General features: G+C 47.3%; 2 protein-coding genes across 2 annotated transcripts in view; both read left to right on the plus strand.

The window, feature by feature from the left end:
* The first annotated feature begins 8,210 nt into the window (after positions 1-8,210).
* Positions 8,211-9,413, plus strand: LOC135392486 (uncharacterized protein K02A2.6-like). The gene has a single exon (XM_064623194.1). The coding sequence runs from the start codon at positions 8,211-8,213 to the stop codon at positions 9,411-9,413; it is 1,203 nt and encodes a 400-aa protein (XP_064479264.1).
* A 4,315-nt stretch (positions 9,414-13,728) lies between these two features.
* Positions 13,729-23,473, plus strand: part of LOC135391631 (2',3'-cyclic-nucleotide 3'-phosphodiesterase-like) — a 210,817-nt gene continuing 201,072 nt past the window's right edge. The window contains exon 1 of the mRNA XM_064621954.1: positions 13,729-13,766. The gene's annotated coding sequence lies outside the window, so the exon portion shown is untranslated. The remainder of the gene's footprint in view (positions 13,767-23,473) is intronic.

Below are 23,473 nucleotides of genomic sequence, written 5' to 3' on the forward strand. Positions count from 1 at the left end.
GGGCCACCTCCCTTCTTCACGAACTGTAGGGATTCCCTTCCCTCGTCATCCCTTCATGTGAACCTTTTTGGAATGGGGTAGGGTCCTGCACTCAACGCAGGGAAACATCCCACATCATCATCATCATCCATTCATCTATTCATCTGTTGTTGTTGTTGTTGTTCCGTGTTTCAGGTTTTATCGTCGTTTTACAATATACCAGATCGCTTGCACCCTTGCACTTCTAACAAAAATACCTGAGCAGTGCTGTGTAGTCTTTCTATCCAAAGTCAATAATCTTACTGCAAAGTTACAGTACGTACAACAGCAATGTGCAGGTATCCTGCCACAGAGATCCACAACAGAAACAAGACTTTTGAGAGCACCTAAATGACATGAGACTTTCGTGCACAAGGCTGCTCTTGTTAATGTCTAACGTGAAGTTACAAAATCCCAGAATATACAAAACGTGTTGTAAGGTAGAGAGTGAGGGTTGGTACAGACATAAAAATAAATATACAAACATATATAATAAAATAAAAAGGGGGTACAACTCCATCAGTTTCAAGCCGGCAAGGGATGAATTGACAAGACACTGTATACCGTTTCCCTGAATGTGTCGCCCATGAATGCCTTTTGCGCCTTCTGGCCGCGGTCATTCATGTATGGTGCTACACAACTCATCCCTTGTCCGTTTCAAACTGATGGCGTCGTACTCCCTCTTATTTTATACTATGTTTGCATTTTTCTTTGTATATTTCTACCAACCTTCGCTATACTTGATCTCTGCCTTACAACATGTCTTATATTATTCTGGAATTTTGTAACTTGATGTTGGACCTGAAGAAGTACAGCCTTCTGTGCGAAAGTCTTCTTTCTGTTGTGCATAATCATTATAAAGTAAACATGACTATCAATTTCTTGTCATTAAATCATTTTTCTTTTATTTTCTGCAGTGGTGAGCAACCGTAAGGGCACATGCAAGAAAGGGAGTCTCTATGGGATAACAAACCCTCATCACCTCATGAGGATGGTTGATTGATGAATGGTTGATTGATGAATGGTTCATGTTCTCACGCACATGGAACCTTCAACAAATAATTCATGAAAAAGCCAGTCAGTGCTTGCACCAGGAATTGAATGTGGACCGTCCTGCTACCGGTCAGGAATGTTATGTTTTAAGCACTCATTGACTTTGTAGTGCCGGAAGACACATTGACACATTGAGACATTGACGACCGGCCCCAGCGCCTGAGCTTGGCTCGTTGGCGCGTGGCTATGCCGGCTGTTAAAAAAAAAGAAACTCGCGCTACGCGCCAGTCAGTTATTACGCATATTCCTACATACGTGCATATCCAGTTCCTGCATTAGTCATCACATGTCATATATGTCATAAGATACTTGGATCCGACTTGGCCTAGTTCCCATCATTACTGCACAGACATAAACAAACATCTCGCGCCCCTTTTGTCCTGGCCAATCTCCCTTAGTGGCTCACGGCCATTATCTCATTGGTAGAAGAAGAAGAAGAAGAAGTTCTACCGAAGCGTTGGAATAAACATATCGACCCCAGCGTGATCCCCCCTTCACCATGTCCGCCCCGTCAGCATGCTCGAAGTGCGCCAGAACACTCCCTGAATTCCCGGCTAGACGCGCTGCTTGAGGACGTTTCCGAGCTCCGCCAATGCGTGGTTGCCCTCTCTCAAGCTCACGGGCAATCCCGCTCTCCAACAAACTCTGCCACCGCCGTCCCGCAGCCGTCACTTGAGCGCTCGTCGACGGTCGTCTTCAAGCTCAGACGCTCACTCAGCCCCTCTCTGCTGGTATCACGCCCGCTTCGAAGGCCGAGCTGAGCGTTGCACTCGGCCGTGTGGCTGGTCGGGAAACCCGCCCGGGGCGCACTGACGGCGACCAGCTGCTCCCCGGATTCCCCTTCCCTCCGCAGTCGCCTGTTCTACGTCGTCGATCGTGTCAGCAAGACTCGCTTTTTGGTCGACACTGGAACACAAGTCAATGTTTTGCACGCCACCGCTTCTGACAGACGTCGTCCCGCTATCTTTCACCTGACAGCGGTCAACAACACGTCCATTCCCGTTTACCGCCAGCAAGTGCTTGACCTCAACCTCGGCCTGCGGCGAAGTTTCCCTTGGCTATTCCTGGTGGGCGGCGTCTCGTAAAGCTATTCTCGGAGCGGATTTCCTCCAGCGTTTCGGCCTGTCTGTGAACGTTTCCCGCAAGTTGCTCGTAGACACCGCCACCAGTCTCCGGGTACAAGTTGCGCCTGCCGTTTCCCCAATAATCTCTGTTGCCGCTACGACTGTGGCCCGCTATGATATCTCCGTTTGCTGGCGTTCTCCGGGAATTCCCCACTCCCACCCAGCCACCTGACTGGACGCGGCCTGTAGCCCATTATGTGGTCCACCACATCGATACCTCCGGACCACCCGTTTTCGCGCGTGCTCGACGCTTAGCCCCTGAAAAGCTGAAGATCGCTCGGGCGGAATTCGAGCACATGATCAATATCGGCGTGGCCAAGCCTTCTTCCAGCGACTGGTCTTCCGCCTTGCACATGGTGCCCAAGAAAACGGGTGATTGGCGCCCTTGCGGCGACTACCGAGCCCTGAACCTGACGACCACTCCTGACCGCTACCCGTTATCCTGCCTGCAGGATTTTACAGTCAACCTCCATGGCGCCACCATATTCAGCAAGACTGACCTCATGAAGGCGTACCATCAGATCGCGGTCGCCTCTGAGGACGTCAAAAAGACCGCTATCACGACGCCCTTTGGTCTGTTTCAGTTTCCGCGGATGTCATTTGGTCTACGGAATGCGGCTCAAACATTCCAGCGTTTCATTGACTCGGTCACGCGGGGTCTTCCGTTCGTATTTGCCTACATTGACGACTTGCTCGTGGCCAGTTCGACCCCTGAGGAGCACGCCCAACATCTCCGTCTCCTGTTCTTCCGTTTGGCTGACCACGGCGTCGTCGTCAACGTGCAGAAATGAGAGTTCGGCGTGAGCTCGACGGATTTCCTCGGTCACCGAGTCTCCAAAGATGGCATTTCCCCTCTCGCCAGTAAAGTGGAGGCTATCTCAAGCTTTCCGCGGCCTCAATCCGCTCGGCAGCTCCGCCGCTTCCTCGGGATGATCAATTTTTACCGCCGCTTTATACCTCGCTGCGCCGCCACCCTTCGGCCTCTGGAGGCGCTTCTCTGGAAATCCTCTCGTGGTGCGCACACCTTGGCGTGGCCCGCCGAAGCTCAATCAGCTTTCGAGAAGATCAAGGGTGACCACTCCGCCGCCGCTCTGCTTTTTCATCAAGCATGACGCCCCTACAACCCTTATGGTCGATGCCTCGAACTTCGCTGTTGGTGCCGTGCTCCAGCAACAGTTCGGCCACTCTTGGCATCCCATAGCCTTCTTCTCGAAGAGTCTCAAGCCCACAGAACAACGGTATAGCACCTCCACCCCGCATCAAACGGCTTGGTCGAGCGGTTGCACCGGCAGCTGAAGGCCTCTCTCACCGCCTGTGACGACCGCGCCAACTGGGTGAGCAACCTCCCACTCGTCCTTCTGGGCATTCGAGCCGCCCTCAAGCCTGACCTCGGCTGCAGCTCTGCCGAGCTTGTCTACGGCTGCGCCCTCCGGCTCCCGGCTGAGTTCTTCGCCCCCACTTCTCAAGCCTTGGAGCCGTCACAATTCCTCGAGCGCATCCACCATGCTTTCGCGACTCTTTGCCCGGTGCCCACACGTTCCTATGCAAGCCGCCGCCCCCACGTCCTGAAAGACCTCCACACGACCTCCCACATCTTCCTCCGCACGGACGCCGCCGTGAGGAAGGCGTTCCATCCGCCGTACTCCGGTCCGCACCCCGTCCTCCATCGGTCCGACAAGACCTTCAAGATCTCCATCGACGGGGTTTTGGAGCTCTATGGCCTTTGCTGCCTTTGTGCCCATTAAACCCATAATCTCTCTCTCTCCATCGACAGCCGGGTTGACATGTCACAACCGACAGACTCAAGCCCGCCTACGTCGAGGCTCCCGTCTCCTCCTTAGGTGCTGATCCCTCATTCCCGTGCCTGCATTCAGCCGTCAACTGCCCACCGGCCGCTCCGCCTATTGCGTCTTCCCCTACGCCCCGGAAGACTGTCACCTGGGCTGACAGCTGCTCGCCGTCTTCAGCGGGGGGGGGGGGGGGGGGGGCTGTAGTGGCCGGAAGTGAAGACATTGACGACCGGCCCCAGCGCCTGAGCTTGGCTCGTTGGCGCGTGGCTACGCCGGCTGTTTTAAAAAAAGAAACTCAGTCATATCGACCCCAGCTCTGCCTGAGTCCGCTTCAACTTTTAATGAATTACTTGTTGACTTTGTCGCCACAGCTCATTTGCCTATCTGTTATTGTTGCAGCGTGTGTTGCGTTTTTCTTGTTTTTTTTTTCTTGTGTTTTTCTTTATTGTTCCAGACTCGGAACGGTTACTTTGGATCAGGTCAGGTATTAATTTAGACATGGCAAATAGAAAGCGGTGATCCCTTTCTCAACACAACTTAGCAGTGGCCTTCATTCATTACTGCTGCGGCCATTAAGCATGAATGGAAAGCTGCACATTATGTTCACTCTACTTTTATCTTGTAATCTTGTTCAAGTTCTGTAAAACGAGCTTGTAATGCTATCATGTAGTTCAGTACTTCCTTTAAGTGGGATGAATCGTAGCACATGAATGCAGGAAGGAAACTGTCATGTCATGGCAAGTGTTTACGTATTGTACATTTAACTATTAATTTTTGCATTGTGTCAAGCCATGTTATATAAATTTGGAACATGTTCATTTTAGTAGCCAGAGCAGCTGTTGCACGGTAAGAACATAGCTCGTGTGTGTTTGTCTTTTCCACAGTGGCGCAGTCAGAATGATACTAGGGCTGCCTGTAAAATAGAATGAGGAGAAGGGGAAGATATATAACCCATTTTTCTTGTCTGTTATTTTGTTGGTTAAATTGTAATTTCTTTAGCAGCATATATGTGTATATTCTAGAGTCTGCTAATAAATATATCAGTTGAGAGCTAGCAGTCGCATTGTAGCTGTCTCATCCTGTCCTTGGCTGCTTGTGTGTGGCTGGCTATGTTTGCTATTGCAAAAAAAAAAAAAAAAGAATAGAACGAAAAGAGCATAGAAAAGCACAAAAACAGCAACCTGGAAAGCTGCCTGTTCTAGTGCTCACATGGAGCCAATGCAATGAGGTAACATGTTCCATTTGTAGTGTTAGCTCCGCTACTAGGGGGGGAAAGGACGACGACGTTGACGAGGTGTAGGAGCTCGTGGGGATGAATAAAGCATTAACGTTCTAAACTGCAACGTGGCTGGATGTCCTTTATTTCACGCTGCATGGTGGCAGCGGTGGGATACGTTTGAAGACAATGTCCCTGGAATCAAGCTTTATGTCATCATCGTCTATCTCATCGATCGCCGGACTTCGGCAACCAGCCCAGTTCAACTTCATCGACGTCACGGACTGGCCTGCCTGGAGGGACGAGTTTGAAGACTACCTCTATGCGTCCGGAACTCAAGATAAACCAGGAGAAGTTAAGGTCAGGACATTGCTTTACTGCATGGGAAGAAAAGCGCGTGAAATCTTACGAACCTTCAACCTATCTGAGGAAGAGACAAAAGATTACGGGATTGTGCTTGAAAAGTTCAATGCACATTTTACTCATTCACGAAACACTGTTTACGAGACTGCAAACTTCAGCCGACGGCAGCAGAATCTTGGCGAAACCGTAGACGCGTACCTCGTAGAGCTGCACAAGTTTGCAGAAAAATGTGACTTTGGCCTAACGAAAGAGCGGATGATACGAGACAGGTTCGTTGTTGGCCTAATAGATACTAAGCTGTCACAGTCGCTTCAAATGGATTCGTCTTTAACCCTTCAATCGGCCCTAACGAAGGCCCGCCTAAAAGAAGCGGTTGTGAAGCAGAAAAGCGAGTTGGGGAAAAAAGACCTGGTTGCCGACACCGTGGGTTGTGACTGCAGATGTTCAAAGCCAGCCCTTACTGAAGAATTCGCAACAGATCTTGTTAGCCGTCAGGAGAAGAGAGATCGCCGCGGCGTTGACTCACGCCATTCATGCGCCCACTGCGGATATCGGCACCCACAAAGGCCCTGTCCCGCACGCAACAAAGAATGTTTAAAATGCTGCAGAGTCGGTCATTTTGCAAAAATGTGCCATACTAGCCTCCCACAGTGGGAAAAACCGGGACCCAGAGACTATCGCAGGAATTTTGTATCCGAGGTCACACTGCCCGAGAATGATTTCTTCCTCGGTACGGTAGCAATGCAGACTCCAGCTCCCGTAACCAGAGAAGTAGAAGTCAGAGTCAATGATGTTGCTCTGCTAGCAAAGATTGATTCTGGCGCTGACGTCACTGTTGTCGGGTCTGGATTCCCAGGGTTGCCAGACCTTCTTGAACCGCCAGACACACTGAAAGGACCAAGTGGAACTACGCTCGACGTTCTTGGGAAGTTCAGAGCAGTAATCCAATGGAAAAAGAAGACTACGTCCCAAATGGTATATGTCGTGCACGGTCTAAGAAAGCCCCTCTTGGGGTTGCCAGCATTACTTGACTTAGAGATCATACGTTTTTTGAACGAAGTGGAAGTCGGAGAAGATCACTGGTCTACTCGCAAGTTTCCCGAGCTGTTCCGAAGTCTAGGCAAAATTCCCGGGGAATACGTCATTCGATTACAAGAAAACTGTACGCCGTTTGCCATAGCCGCGCCACGTCGCGTTCCTTTCGCCATGCGCACTTCGGTTAAGACAGAGCTCGACAATATGGAGAAACAAGGTGTTATACGGAAAATACACACTCCGACAGATTGGTGTGCACCAATCGTTCTTGTGAAGAAGCCATCGGGGAAAATCAGGATCTGCGTTGATTTGACGAAGCTCAACGAATGCGTTAAGCGAGAAAGGTTGATCTTGCCAACCGTAGAAGAGGTCTTGGGCAGCATTGGCCCCGCCAGGTTTTTCACGAAGCTGGATGCTAATTCCGGGTTTTATCAGATTATGCTCTCAGAAAAGAGTCAAGAGCTCACAACTTTCATAACGCCGTTCGGACGTTATTGTTTCCAACGCCTTCCCTTCGGGATCACTTCAGCACCAGAGGTCTTTCAAAGGAAAATTGCGCAAGTGCTTGACGACTTACCAGGAGTCCTGAACTTAATGGATGACATCCTTATTTATGGAGACAACAGAGAAGAACACGACCGGAGACTAAATGCAGTCTTACAGCGCCTGTCTGACAATAACGTCACCCTGAATCTCGAGAAATGCAAATTCTTTGTGGAGAAGATTTCGTTCTTGGGAGTTCTCATTGACCAGCACGGAATTTACCCGGACCCCAGAAGAGTAGAAGCGTTGACAGCTCTAGAACCTCCTCAAAACGTTTCGGACTTGCGTCGTATTCTAGGGATGTTCAACCATGTTGGAAGGTTCATCCCTAACATGTCAACATTATCAGCACCTCTGCGCGAACTTCTTGTGAAGAACGTTGACTGGTATTGGGGAAACGGCCAACAGGATGCTTTTCAACGTCTAAAGGCCTCCATCTCTTCTGGAATTTGTATGGCCAAGTACAACCCTAATCTCCCGACGATACTGTCAGCAGATGCCTCATCCTACGGGCTTGGAGCCGTGCTACTGCAAGTCCAGCAACCTGGGGACCGTAAGCCAGTAGCGTACGCGTCGCGATCGCTAAACAGCGCCGAAACTCGTTATTCTCAAATGGAGAAAGAGGCTTTAGCCTTAACCTGGGCCGCGGAGAAGTTTGACGAATATATCTGTGGTCTGCGCTGTACCTTCGAAACTGATCACAAACCGCTTGTCTCCCTCCTCGGTCTCCAGCAGCTGGATCAGCTACCACTAAGAATTCAGAGGTCTCGGCTGAGACTAATGAGATACGATTACGACGTCACCTATGTACCCGGTGCGTCCATGACAATAGCCGACGCTCTTTCGCGTTCTCCGCTGAAGGACACCACGTCATCCCTTACTGCCGATGAAGTTTCGGCATTCGTACGTGGAGGAATCGAGGCGATCCCGGACTCCGACAAATTGCTAGACCATATCCGGGAATTTCAGAAAAAAGATGAAGTGTGCAGCACACTAAGAGAGTATTGCAAAACGGGATGGCCCCCCAAAGGGCGAATTAACAGGGAAATACGTCCTTAGTACGAACAAATGGCAAAACTCTCAGTGTGTGAAGACGTCCTACTGTGCGGCCAGCGTATCGTAATTCCCATGTCTCTGCGAGAAGAAATTCTGGGTCGCATACACGAGGGACACCAAGGAATTGTTAGATGCAGACAGAAAGCGAAGGAGTCTATCTGGTGGCCGGGTATCAGCAAGGAGCTGGCGGACCTTGTTAGAGCCTGTTCCGTCTGCGAGGAGTACAGACTTCAGCCGTCAGAACCCATGATCCCAACGGAGACACCTCCCCTCCCATGGGAAAAGGTCGGAGTGGATCTATTTCACCTAGGGGGAATCGAATACGTCCTGGCAGTGGACTATCGGTCCAGATACCCAGAAGTGCTACCTCTGTCGAATGATTGGTCTTCACGAGCTGTCATTTTACGCTTAAAAAGCATCTTCGCGAGGCACGGCATTCCCCGAGAAGTGGTAACGGACAGCGGTCCTCAGTTTGCAAGTGAAGAATTCAGGAACTTTGGACGATATTATGGATTTAAGCACACCACATCTAGTCCCTATTTCCCACAATTTAATGCACAAGCGGAAAGAACTGTCAGGACTGTCAAACGCCTCATTCAAATGTCCGAGGACCCCTATCTCGCGTTGCTCAATTACAGGAATACACCCGGACCTTCTGGGGAAAGCCCAACACAGCTTCTGATGGGACGACGCTTGAGGAGCAGGGTACCACTTCTTCCTGAACAGCTGAAGCCTGATTCTCAGCACTATGGGTGGAAAGACCGAGACACCTACGAAAAGAAGAAACAGAAGACGAACTTTGGCCGGAGACATCGCGCTCATACTTTGCCGCCTCTTCAGAAGGGGGAATCCGTCTGGCTACCACAGCTGAAAATACAAGGAACTGTCGTGGATATCGATCGCGCTCCGCGGTCCTATTGGGTGCAGACTAACAAGGGTCTGCTACGTCGAAACCGCAGATATCTGATACGCAGGGCTAACGCCCCTTCAGGAGAGGGGCTCTCACAACAAGATTCTATGCTGGACATTGAGGTTCCCGAAACACCGATTCCTGTGGGGACTGCCAGAGAAGACTTGGAAGGTGAGGTCGACCAACGGTCCAAAGATGATCCTGGCCCGAGGGTAGATGCCCAGGCTTACGGACAACGGTCCCTGACAACATCTCGATATGGAAGGGTATCCAAGCCTCCGAACAGATATGGTTACCCAGTATAGGCTCTTTTCATTTTGTATTTCACTACTTGTTTGAGGTTTGGAAAAAAAAAAAAGAAAGTTGTAGTGTTAGCTCCGCTACTAGGGGGGGAAAGGACGACGACGTTGACGAGGTGTAGGAGCTCGTGGGGATGAATAAAGCATTAACGTTCTAAACTGCAACGTGGCTGGATGTCCTTTACTTCACGCTACACCATTCATACATAGTAGTACACATCACAATGGCAACCAATTATTCAATTTTTTTTAACTACTCTGTCTTTTGGAACTTTGATTGCAGAGCCTAATATTCGGTAGCCTCTGTTACAATCCCAGTAGAAGGGCATAGCACAATCTATTGATGACATGTCATTGGCAGCATGATGTCTGATCCGTTTTGAAGGGCTCTTCTGCATCCTTTTCCGATATTTGCGGTCGCCTGTGTTATGATCTCGGTAGAATGGCATAGTATAAGTTGTTGATAATAGGTCTTTGGCAGTATGACACAAAGGGTATTGCTTGTTTAAGGGGGCTCTGCTGCCACATTTTCCGAATTTGGCGATCGCCTGTGTTATAACTCCAGCAGAATAGCATTGCACAAGCCACTGATAACTTACTTTCTTTCGCTCCATGATACAAGGAGCGTCGCCCGTTTTAAAAGGCCTCGCTGCCGCCGTATCCGAATTTTGCGGTCCCATCTTGCGCAATCCCGATAGAAAGGCATAGCACAAGCCGTCATGAACATGGGCCGACTTCTAAGGGAACTGTGCCGCTGAAATGCACTGAAAACGACACTGACTGCCGTGTGACCTATCCACCTGCGACTATACCTACAAGTATGGGTAAACAGTATTGTAAATACACTAAAATATAATTCACTCAATGTTCTCTACTTCTTCACAGCTTCGTGTGTCGGTGACCTTCTGTATTCCTACCCTCTGCTGGGATTTGGGAATATACACGCCTTCGATTCTGAATGTATCTAGTTCTGCACCAAAATCTCTGGTCCAACGAAGTCGCGTTTGATCAAATCATTGCCACTCGCAGACGCCACCACTCGCATCGCCAGAGCACTCGCAGGCGCCAAATTGTCCATATCTTGCATTTCATTTAGTAATAACTCTGGATATAAACGTGATATCGAAGGTGTCATCATTTAATTACGTAGTCTGTATATCCATGCTCAATAGCTATGAGTCCGCGGCCCATACCTGTTTCCCTTGCTACAGCCTGCGAAGAGGTTTCACAAGCCGTAGCGCTTGGTGAAATCGTTCATTTTCAAACGACCAAAGAACAAACAGGAGACAAGATCACACACAAGTCGCTCTGTTGTTGTTTCGTGTTTGTTCTTTGGTAGCTTGTGGATTTACACCAACCGGCCCAATCTATATATACTTCAGACAATTTGCCAAATCGTCACCCAAGTGGCACTCACTGGCGCCAGATTGTCAGTTTCCTCTATTTTAGCTCGTAATAACTCTTGATACCAACTTGATACTGACGGTATCATCATAAAATTACGTAGCCTGTGTATCATATGCGGACCGTAGCTGTTGTCCTTGCTGCACCCTTAGAACTCGCATTTAGTCAATTTGCCGTCCAGAAGGCTATCACAGGCGCAAACCTGCCTATTTCACCCGGCAATCTCCCGATATCTGGAATGCCTCATGCTCCTTCCCACAGTTATACATCACGTCTTATTCGTTATCTTATGCGAAAGCTCGGGGGCGTGTTATCGGTGTTGTTATCAGGTCGTGGCGCGAAAAAGGAATTGTTCGCCTCAGATATGTCCTCCTCTCCTTGCCCAAATCTGTTCCTCCTCCCGTACTCAGACACCACCCTGTAAACTTAGCTTCCTTGCGTAGTCCTCTGCTATCAGGCCAAGCCGTGCTTTAGAGGGGGTGTCCCTTGTCCCAGAGGGAATGCTGCTCTTGTTTACGTGATTCCCCTCTTGAGATACTAAGATTTCTGATGCTGTGCAGTGTATTAATTTTGAAACTCTACTGTGCTGAGGTACAGAAAGAGAATTGTCATATCTGCATTTGAATACATAGGAATAATTTGTAAGTACTTTCCTTGTTGACATTTATATTTGCACCAGGTCCCAATATTGTTGATTGATGGAAAATGTAAATAAATATATTTATTTGCTTGCCAAACAATACACACATGTCGTCTTTTCTAGTGGGATATTCCCTGTTCAGCAGACATAAATGTGGAGAAGTTAAAGGGACACAATGATGGTAGAGTCTAACATTGTTTTTTGCCACTTCACATGTATTCACCGTTATTTATGTGCACATATAGTACTAGGAAGGTACAGCATGCACATAAAAATAATTTCGTCTGCATCCACACATATGGTTCAGATGATTAGATAGATTATACATGTCTAAGCATAATTGTGCTTCATCTGCAATGGGTATGCTAACGCATAACTTCCAAAAGGAAAAAAAAAAGAAGAGAAACACTGTCAATGAGCCCGCGAAGAGGGAATCACACACGTAACATGAAAAACGGTTAGGAGCAACTAAGATTTATTTGAACAAGAACTTTCGATCAAGGAACTGCACTTCTTCAGGTTACACACAACATTTTCTTTTCTTGATTCTTATGTGATGGTGGCTCACGTGATGCATTGTATTACTGTCTGGTTGTTTACTTAGTTCTGGAAACCTGTTTTATTGTATCTGTTCTCCTGGTATATATACTTGTGTCGCACTTAGTTGTGTAACCTGAAGAAGCGCAGTCCCTTACACGAAAGTTCTTGTTCAAATAAATCTTAATTGCATAACTTCCACGAAGACAAGTTACATGGGCCCTGTAAGACTGCCCTTTGTGAATGGTTCGGTAACGTGTCTGTAACTATACAGGTAAGAGGCAGTCGAGAATGCTGCAGACAGAGTTGCAACTTACGAGTACATATTGCTTATCATGTCCTACATGATAAATATTAAATACAAAGTGATTTGTGCAATAATTCCTGAGTACGGAATTAATTCCGGGGCTGGCCAGTGATGTCACCCAGGACGACAAGCCACATAAATTGCTCTAACACTTTTACACCCCATAGGCTTAGTTGTGAGTTGAAACATCACTCTTCAGAGGGATAAGGTGCACCCCCTTTATTTGATTTCTAGGATCTAGGCTATGCCCTAACTCTTCAGACCCCACATTTCTAAAAACCATTTCTAAGTGGCAATATGTGCTCTGGTATTTCTTTTATTGGGTCTACATAGTGTGCAACCACATGGCTTCTGGAGCTTTCGTGTGCATGTTTTTGTGCTACGGCGCTCATTACAAACAATATCCAGATGCCAGACATGAAATGCAGTAGTTTGTAGCGTGCCACACAACGCAGCATGTCATGGGAGTGTGTGATTCAAAGAAAGCTTCTGGAAAATGCACAGAATCCCACAAAAAGTTTAAAATGTGATTTGTATTTCGTTTTACGTCGCTCGTCGTTCCATAACCTCGCCGACGGTGTTGCACATTCGTAAATCGTACGTAAAACTTGTCCCATAGCAGTATGTGGTTTCTCAAATACATTGCACGATTTTTTCCTGCTAAAATAACACGCTGTCGGCATTTTCTTGCTAAAACGGCTGTCGAAACGTCGGTCAATTTCCTAAGATAATTTATGCAAGTGCTGTAAAGGGGCTAACGCAGACGCGACTTGATACAATTATTCGTGCTCACAAAACACAAACGACGAATTCCAGTCACAACATCGCACAGAGCTTGGTTCACGAGTTCGCAGCTGCTCAGCTGCTGATGAACGCTGATGAACACGCTGATGAAACGACCTACTGTTGGGACCTGTGGCCGTTTGGGCCCGAAATGGCGCTGCGCAAACTTCACTGCAAACCCGGCTGCTCGCCATCTTCAAGCACAGATACGTGAAGCCACGAAAAGCCGTAGCTGGAATCCACTGACAAGTACGAAGGCGCGTATACGTCACAATGCCCGTTCGGGTGCATCTACGTCATAAAAATGGCTGCGCCCATGTGCGTTTCGGAATGAATTATCTGTTGTCGTTGTTGTTGTTTTTACGAGGCCAATTCGCTCACTCCGAGCGCCGTTGTGCTGTTTGTTATTTTTCCCTTGTGATAACTGTGGCTGTAATATTTTAAAGTAAACTTTTCCCATGGCTGGCGACTGAAGTGCGCCGTGCCCTGCGTATCTCCATTTTCTCACATTTTGCTTTGCTTGGAGCCGGACGTCCGTCCGTATGTGGGCCTGCTGCCAAAGGAACTATGGCGTTGTTGCACATTGGAAAGCTCCTAGACCGGATGAGGTTATTTCTTAACTTGATAAGCTTACTAGCTCAACACGCAGCAGCCGCACGGAGCTTCAACCCATACCGAGGCGTTTGAGGTAGGTGTCTTGATTCGACAATTGAAATATTTCTTTATTTATTCATTTCGATAGGCTCCCAAAGGTCCAGGGGACTTTACATGAGGGGGTTACAGTAAACAAAAGCATTAAGAATTAATAATCAGTATGATATATATGATTGAGCATACCTATACAAAATATGAAACAGAATGTAAGTGGTTGAGTGCGAAATTAGAATGAACAAAAACATATCATTGTTTAGAGAACAAAACTAGGATGCAATGATTACATTCGTATGGATCTATTGTTGTGGCAACGTATTGTTAGGAAGGCCATTTCAGTCTAGCTCTGTGCGAGAAAAAATATTTCGAGAAAACGTTACTGTGAGATAGAAAGCGGTCAACTTTAGCGGTTGAGATGGAGAAAGACGACGGTGGAGCGGTGAATCGGACGCTATGGTGAGGGAACGTAATGAATACTTTTGTGAAAGGCGTCGCTTTCAGACTGCACAGTTTCGATTTTGTTCTGATTTCGTTGCGATCGCCGTGTTCACTAGGCCTAACACTAGGCCTAACACCAAGCATAAGTTGGAACTGATTCCCGAGAAACGTATATGAGGATGTACATTTGCAGCGTAAAATCAGAGTAGTCTGTGAAAATTTTTTGTCACGAAATTCCCGCTTCACTGCTTTTGTTTTCGTCGCCATTTTGGGTGGCAGTAAGGTGTCATGGCGACCCCCTTGGTAAAAAGCAAACCAATCACAGGACCGAAACTGTGATCGACAGGTCGAGCCTCTTTCTGTGACTCCTCCCAATGGCCAGACTCCCTTTGAATATACGGCTCTGGTGTGCACGTTCCCGAACTGCCACCTGTGCTGGCGGACGAAAAACGCCGTTTTGAAAATATTGGCTTTTTCTTTTTTTCTTTTTTTTTTTTACTTTTGAGCGGCTGAAAAAAAAAGACGAAAGACTTTTTTCATCAACGATTCTGTTTTCTTCTTCTTCTTGTCTTTACATCTTTAGCTAGAAGGACTGGTGTGCCGAGCAATGCATGGGGGGCGCGTGATCAGGGCCGCGGACAAGATGAATGACGTCGAGTTGCGGGTGCTCTTGCGCCGTCGCTCGTAGAGCGCCTATCGGAAGAGCACATTTCTGTGTGGCGCATAAAGGCAGAGGGTCGGATTCACTCGAGGAAGCGTTACCAGGCTCCAACAGCTCCCCAGAGCCCATAGTTTGAGATAATTCACACGACACCGGGCACACGACCAATGAGAGTGCAACGTTGTCGATATTGTGCATAGCCGGTCGGCCAACCCTTTCGATCGGTTCTGGCATCCGTCGACTTCTACTGGATTTCACGCCTGCCGCCGTTATCTGGAATTCAAAATAACTGAAGCGACTTTTTTTTAAAAGAAACATTTCTTCACACAAAGCACTGATTCAAAGATCTGGTACATGGGTGCACTGTGAATGCAAAGTCCACTGCGTTTCTGACACACTCTAACCAAGTTCGAACTTGAATACTTCGAGCGTAATAACTTGACGCAAAACGAACACACTGCAAGGTATATCTAAACAGGTAGCGCAACTCCCATAGGCTCCTGTGTCTTCAGAATGACGCCATGATAGAGACGGTCAGCGCCATCCATCCGTTGAGCGGACTACTACGATTGTAAATAAATGACGTCAGGGATGACGTGAGCACTATGAATAATAAATAGTGCATAATTAGCCATGGCACGTTTACATTCGCGCACTTTGTTTGCGTTGTATACCCTTTCCCTCACCCAAGCAAGACGAGAATACAGAATCACATCAGGGTTAATTAAACATATCAATTCGAAGTACATAGAGTTATCACAGCTTTATACAATTCCAGACTGAAGGGCATCGTAATGACTACACAGAGATTAGGAAGATTCACTTAAGTTCTATTTCTCTCCTAGAGCTACACGTACACGTAGTGATTAGACGTTTGCATTATTCAGTGAGTGGCAATTATAGGTAAATTGCAACGAAACATGGCATCGTTGGTGCACAGCTGATTCCTGCTAACACTCACGCTATCATGGCCGCTCGTCCCATGACGAAATTTTTTTTCGCGAGGCCAGCAACAGGGGATGCATTGTATTTATCTGTTGGCACAAGTGGTTCTTGGTCTACAGCTCCGAGATGTGAACGTCGTTTTCTGTTTAACCCGAAAAGTGCACCAACTCAGTATTACAATGCACGGACACAATGCACGGATACAGAGATCCACGGATAAACACGCCCACTGTGACACATGCGCAAAAGGAGCAGGACACGGAAATGTACTCGGGTGGTAGATGATTTCGTATATGTGCACGGGCAGGGCAACAGAAAGTTTTTCTACATTGAAATTATGAATAACCTATTACTACACACACAAGCCACGCCCATGTTGTAAAGTTTTTGTGTTTACGACCGTACCTCTACTGTCAACACCCAGGATCGCTCGCGCCTCTTGCTGGTGGCTTTGCCGATGGGTCTGATTTGGTATTTTCGCTTGTTTACGCTACCAGTTTAGATATACCTTGCACACTGTTCAGTTCTAATTACCGAGCCAGTCTCACGAGTGTGTACCATTCCATGATGAGCATCCTTTTTCACTGCTGCAGTGCATCATGCATTACAGCAATGGGGAAAGCGCTTGTGTGGCACGTAATCCCGAACGGGTTCTTCACGCTCCATCCGCTCCAACTGATGAAGTATTCCAGTTCCGCAGTTGATAGACTCTTTGTGGGATAATAGTTGTGTTCAGAAACAGCACAACACGCGTAGAATCACACCAACGTGCGAATCATACCGTGAACATACTTCTACAAACGGTTCTGTCGATTGACACCCCAAAACAAGGAACACGGGAGGACGCGGTGAAACTATGCTAGAACGGTCGAGACGCTACACGCACATACGCGCGTACAAAATGCGATTTGAAGGTGGTGGTGGTGATAGGGCTTGCCGTTGTCGGCCTCACGTATGTGGGCAACGTCACGACTCACGCCCTGGGGGAATGTGCGTCCTGGGCCGACTTCTAAGGGAACTGTGCCGACATATGTCTGAAAGCGTCTGAGGAAAACCCAGGAAAAACCCCCGACAGCACAGTCGGCACCGGGATTCGAACCCGGGTACCTCCCAGTCTCGACGTGACATGGCCAGCACGCTAACCACTGAGCCACGGGAGCTGGTAATGCGATTTGAAAACGCTGTCGACTAATCGGAGCGCGCGCACAGTCTCGGCCAATGGGCTTGCAACAAGGTGTATGGGCGCAGTGGTACCAAGGGCCCGAAACTCGCGAGTTCCTTTGCAGGATAAAGTGAGGCGCTTCATGCGTTTCACGCATGGAGGAAGGAAACACAAGGAGCGGCTCTTCGCGTTGACTAGCGTAGCCACCCTCTAGCGGTCGCTCGAGTCAAAATGGCCATTGCTTCCTGTCCACCACGTGATCCCCTCTAAAGTTTCGGTTTTCCAAGGCTATGTTTCTTGCGCTGCTCTCCATATGATTTTGCCTTTTGAAAGTAATTTAGTGTGAAAATGCGAGCACCATCCTAGAAACGACGTATGGTAATATGTTCCTGTCACGGGAACGCGTTTTGTTCGTAAGTACACGGTAAGTTGTTTTAGTCGCCCGTGTGTGTTCGAGTCATCTTGAATTGTTCATTTGGGGATCTCAAACTGTGCCGCAGATTCATTTCACATCTTCTGTTGTTGTACAAATCTGATTAATGGTATTTTGAGAACGGCATTCTTTACCACTTAATCAAGGAACGTACATACGTGGAAGTAACCGTTGCCACACGTGATGTTTCCGGTCCCGCATGCTCCTTTTGCGTTCTGCACACTGTGACTGGTCTTCTAATAGAACAGTAAACATTCGAACGAGCACAAATAAAGTGCAAGCACGCGTTCAACGTAATACTGTCATCTGAACTGTGACACAACTACAGCTCGCGTCGTCTGCTCTGCTGGCATGCTGTCTGGAGGGTCACGTGAGGGGTCACGTGTAGACAGGAGCATCCCAGAATGCAATGCGAAGCCGGCTACGCTCGTCCCGATAGAAAACTGTCGGAGGGGTCCATAGAAATCATAAGGAGAGACTAGAAGCAAAGGCCTGAGGAGGAAAATGGGAGACAGCAAAGGAGTTGAACGGAGGGACTTTCCTCCTCAACGGCAAAGCGCGGGCTTCGCCATATTGTAGTAGCCGAAGCCGACCGGAAGTGCATGAGCGCCAGATAACCAAGCCAATCCAAAAAAAAAAAAGAAAGAAAAGGTAGCTGGTACAGGTACGTATTCGTTTTTCTGCCTCCCGAATGTGCCTCTCCAAATATTGTACGCTGCAACGTCATGCTAGCCTTTCATGTCAGGTCTCGTATACCTGTTTCAACCGCAGGTTGTGCTAGCATGACAAATAATGTCTGTAAACGTGTACGCCGCGTAATTTCTTACGGGGATGGAACGTCAATACTCAAATTTTCAGTGCGTGTTACCGATATAACTTGGTCTGTGCAAGAAGTTGGATATTGTAAGCTACTCTGTCATATTGAAAAATGCATGAACGGTGACCTGAGTTGATATGTGACCTCCATTGAGCTCGCCGTTCTTCACTAAGCAGACACACCGACACAGGAAAATGGGAGGCCTTAAAGGTGATAGGTGCTGTCATAGCTGTAGCATAAATTTTGAGTAAACGTAGGACGCTTGGCGCCTAAATATTAAAAGAGAATTTGCACATGTAACGAATATGACTGGTTGAACTCGTTTATTGGTCTTGTCGTGACCTCCGCCTCACTGGTTCATGAATAGCACTTGTTTTGTGAGCTTGCTCATGATGTAGGCCTTCTGGGATTTCTCTGTTACCTTGCGGGATAGTTCGTGCAGCCTCAACAGCAGGAACCGCTTCATGATCACTTTCACGAGTGAGATATGTTCGGGCTCAGAGCTGTAGTGGTCCAATAGATGTTCTTGATGTATGTAGTGGACTTTATGGTAGAGTTATGCTACATTGTTCATGACAATGTGATTAACCAAAACAGACTTCTGCTGAATACATTTTGACTTGAGGGAATTTCACCGCACGTATATGCATGTTGAAACTATGTTTTCAAATCTGCATGTTGCTTGCGCGCTCTCATTTTCACATTTTTTTAAATCCTAATTTCACAGGCTGTGGACACTGCAGTCATCTGCTCTGGAATGACATGAATGTGGCACCGTGCCTCGCAAACAGGTGACAGCGCTTCATCACCTTCAGAAGAAGGTATCGCCAGAGTGTGGAGCCAAGCATTGATAGTAAAGCTTTGTACCACAGTACAACTAAACAGTTTTCAGTATTTGCTTATTCACTGTAATACAGTAAACGTTTAGTAACTGCTACAGCCAGTATCCAGCACTTCTTGTTTTAGCAAAGCAGTAATTCGACTAGTGGACTGCACTCTACAACAGAGTGAATATCCCTCTGCACCATGGTGTGTTTGAGTTGACCATAAGTTTCAGCTAATGTGACGTTTGACTGAAAGAGCATTCACTGTATAATGCTTGAAATTGAGGTATTGATTTTGAACTTGCAGATATTGCATATCTCTGACATTAGTACTTTTCTGGAACTGTTACTTACTTGTACTATAATAAAAATCTTGAGTATTACTGACTGCCTACTCCTGCCAGAGTTGACAAGATGTAATTATGTAAGTAAGTAAGAAAACAAATGTAAGTAATTATTTTCTTGGCAGGCATTTCAGGCTGTCAAGCTTTCATAACAGGCTGTCCTGTTATTCAAAGGCCATAACACTTTTTGCATATGAAATAAATTGTAATGTACCACACCCTGTTCGAGTGCCATTCCTGTATATTTCATGGACAAGTGTAGAGTGAACATCATGGGCCCCCGACCAGTTGCAAACGCTGCCAATGCCCCGAAAGTGTGCATTGAACTGTCTGCATCACAAAGTGAAATTAATATACTACCGTGCTGCTGTCCTGTTTCCAGGAGAAAATAGTGGGGATAGCCCCTGGCCACTTCTTGTTGTGGCTAAAGTAAAAGCATGAGGGCTCGAAGTGTTTGGAACATATCTTTTGAGGCTGAGAAGGGTGAAAAGACTGCTCAGATACACTTCGAAACCACTGTCTCAAAAGTATGGGGTCATGGTGGGGAAACCTGTAATATTGACAGAAGTACGACCTATGGCACCTCAACAATTCCCATCGCCTATGAATAGAAATAATGATTTGATTATTTCTACGTCTCCAATAAAGGTGTTAGGGAATGTTAGTGAATAATGACACTCACTTGTGGAAAGATACTCCAGATATGGCAGAATGTCTTCTGTGACACCTTGGAAGCGCGCATGACATGGGTATGACTTGTGCCCGACGCACAAACACAATTCAGGAAGCAAACTCCAGATACAGTGCAGCAAGATCCGCAAGTCCACCAGCCAACACCAAACACATTATTACAAATGAAGAAATGCTGACATGACAGCAACAGTGGGAATAGTGGATACTGCCGGTGTACATTGAAAAACAATATTCACCACGATCCTGCGGCCTGGGAAGCTTCCTTGCACTGGCTTCAAAACTGTAATCCCCACCTCCAGGAAGCAGGCCATTACATTAAAAAGAAAGAAAGTCAGAGCCCCGAATAATTCTCGGCGAGCTTGTGCAGTGAGGTACCACCTCTTCCCCAGGGGCGCCGAACCCGTAAATCATTCCAATTCACATTATGTAATCTTTCTGCTGTCTTTGCTATTCCAGTAACACTCCCCTTTTCATATGTTGTCTTTTCATATGTTGTTGTGTAAAAAGAAAAGAAAACAAGTCGTCGCAGACAAAAGTTTAACGTAAGAGTGACGAGCATAGAAATCATGAGGAATCATCCTTATGATTTCTATGGTGTCAGGGCCCCATGTCTTTAGCGACGACAGAATGCACCTGAGGCGGTATGTTTGTTTGTGCGCTTACGAGGCTCTTCCGGGAGAGACAAATATTTTCCGGCTGTGGCGGCTGTCCCACAAAGGAGGGACCGCCAGAATTATCATCCCTAGGGTCAAACCAGTCTTTCAATCGTTTTATTACTCCGTCGGAGTTTCCCCTAATTTCACATGTTCTAACGCTCTAGTCAAGAATGTCTGGTCAGTTGTTTCAGCCACATTGTTTCTTGTGATGCAGCGAGCGTCAAAGTCGCACTCCGCGTAATTAGCTTTAGCCGATAACCGCGGCCGGCTGTCGGCAATTCCGGAACCGAAACTCTGCTAGCTTCCCCTTGCACTCAAGGCCACCTTTTCTTTCTAGAACAGGTGACTACCAGCACGAGAAGACCGCGGTATTACTTACTTCATGCTTATTTTATGCTTACTGCACATTTATTTCCTCGTAAATTGATTACAGTAACAATATTCACCATCGAAACCGAGCTGCCAAGGACAGCGCGCAGACAGCACTGGCACATGGCAATACTGGCCGCCACAATATGGCGCGTCCCTCGTTTTGTCGCAGAGCCAGCGCCACCTTTGCTTCTGTTCTGCGCCTGTTTAAAAACGCTGGCTGTACCATGTCTGTGTCCTCAAACAGTCACAGCTGTCAGGGAAGATGCCTGCGCAACGTTTCTGCGCTGCGTCTTGGTGTAGAAACCATACGAGAATCCAAACGCCTCGTTCTTCCAATACCCGGTCAACGACTGTCGGTAGGTAAGTCATTTGTATTTGCATGTAGCCTTACAACACCGCATTCACTTCGTGTTTTGTGGATAAGTAGCTCAACAGTCACTGTAAATCCGGGCCGGAATACGCTGTGACCGGCCGCGTAGCTTTGCAGTTACGGTTGCAGATTACATTTCTTTTCGTGAAACAATAATATCATTTTCATGTTATGGCGAAATACCCGCTCACGTCGTACTGACTAAAGGCATGACGCTACTGTTAAGTCTGTGATTCTCGGTGATTTCGCTCGACAGGTTTCATCCGACGTTGACTTATAGTAGTTATTCTGTACGTAGCTCTAAAGCCAAGTTTGTCTGGATATTCAGCCTGAATATATCATTGTGAAGTAGCGTAATAAAATATATTCTTTGTACGTAGGTCGCTCATCACACCCCATAGCTGCGAGGTTCTCACAACAGTGTATTATTATCGTTCTTACAACGTTATTATGGTTCTTATTTTTCGCATTCAAGAGCACCTTTATTCTTTCTATTTACATTGCAACTTTCAAATGCATAACTATATATCTGATACTAATTTTCGTCTTGCAGCCACCGATCTCCAGTCCCCCGCAGCAGTCCATGCCCGAGGCAGCGCGACATCGTCAGGCTTCTTCAAGCAAATTCCGGAGCAATATTAACGTCATGTTGTTTTTGTTACCGCAGACATGCCAGTGAGTGGAGTGCAGCTGTAGCAGCTTCCACAGTTTCGCCACGAAAACCACCGCCCCCCTTGGCCACGTGATCATCCGTAACGAATCACGACAAAGTAGCCGGAAAACGGCGCCAAAAAGCGCGCGCTGGCTGATCGAACTGCGCATGTGCGCTGCGTGCCCTCTCCACACCCTCTCACTCGAATTCTCTGCCCCCTCCCGTGTTCCGAGCGCTTCGCCAGGCCATCTGCTAATATTGTCGGGAAAATGAAAATCCAGAAGACGAAGGAATTCACATGTACAAATTTATTGACACAGTAAACATATAAACAGGAAGCAACATTTGAATGCAAGTAAATCTACACGACTATTACAGAATACTGCACAATAAATAAATAATAAATAGTGCCGAGTAACAGAAATCGTGACTATCATATTATACAATCCTTAAGGGAACCTATTCGGTTTGGAGAAAGTAGATATTATTATACACATATATAGCACGTGATGAGTCGCAGAAGCCATCCGCTTCATCCCAGCACAATTGTCGAATTTTCTGGTGATAGGGGCCACATGCTCGCGGATCGCAGGGCCACGAACTGCTGTCGGTGTCTGAATGAAAAAAGAAAAAAAAGGAACCTCTTAATGACATGGTAAACCCGAGCACAGGTTTGGCTGAATACGCTCTGTAAGACATGTTATCGTTACGTGCCTAATGACAAAATTCTAGGAGCCCTGCGTACGCGATGCACGCTGTTTTCCTTTTCATGCACACTAGTGTATCAAACGTCAGACACATTCAAATAGCGGAACAAAACGCAATAAGTAACGCCACGCAGAATCATCAACCAGATCATGACTGATACCGGCAGAAAGTGATGTAATACGGGACAAGGGGTAGCCAGTCCTCCTCAGGTACCCGCGGACGCGGCTGTAGAGTATGTACCACTGCGCCCATACACCATGTTGCAAGCCCATTGGCCTACACTGTGCGCGCGCTCCGATTGGTCGAGGACGTTTTGAAATCGCATTTTGTAGCGCGCATGTGCGAACAGCGTCTCGGCCGTTTTAACATAGTTTCGAAATAGCATGGCCGGCATGTCGTCCTCCTGTGTTCGGTGGCGTCAATCGACAGAACAGTTTGCAGAAATATGTTCGCGGGTTTATTAGTTCGTCCTTGTGAGTCTACGCCTGTTGTGCTGTTTCTGGACACAACTGCTATCCCACGAACAATTTGTCAACTGCGGTACCGGAATGCTTCATTAGTCGGAGCGTGAAGAACAAGTTCGAGCGCCGTTGGACTTCGAGGACTGTCAACAAAGACAGAATTACGTGCCACACAAGCGCTTTTCGCTTCGCTATAATGGATGCACCG

The sequence above is a fragment of the Ornithodoros turicata genome, chromosome 4 (assembly GCF_037126465.1).
Source record: "Ornithodoros turicata isolate Travis chromosome 4, ASM3712646v1, whole genome shotgun sequence".
Lineage (NCBI taxonomy): Eukaryota > Metazoa > Arthropoda > Arachnida > Ixodida > Argasidae > Ornithodoros > Ornithodoros turicata.

Excerpts from the sequence above, each read along its gene's own strand:
- LOC135392486 (XM_064623194.1), top strand. The coding sequence starts at position 8,211 with ATGGCAAAACTCTCAGTGTGTGAAGACGTCCTACTGTGCGGCCAGCGT.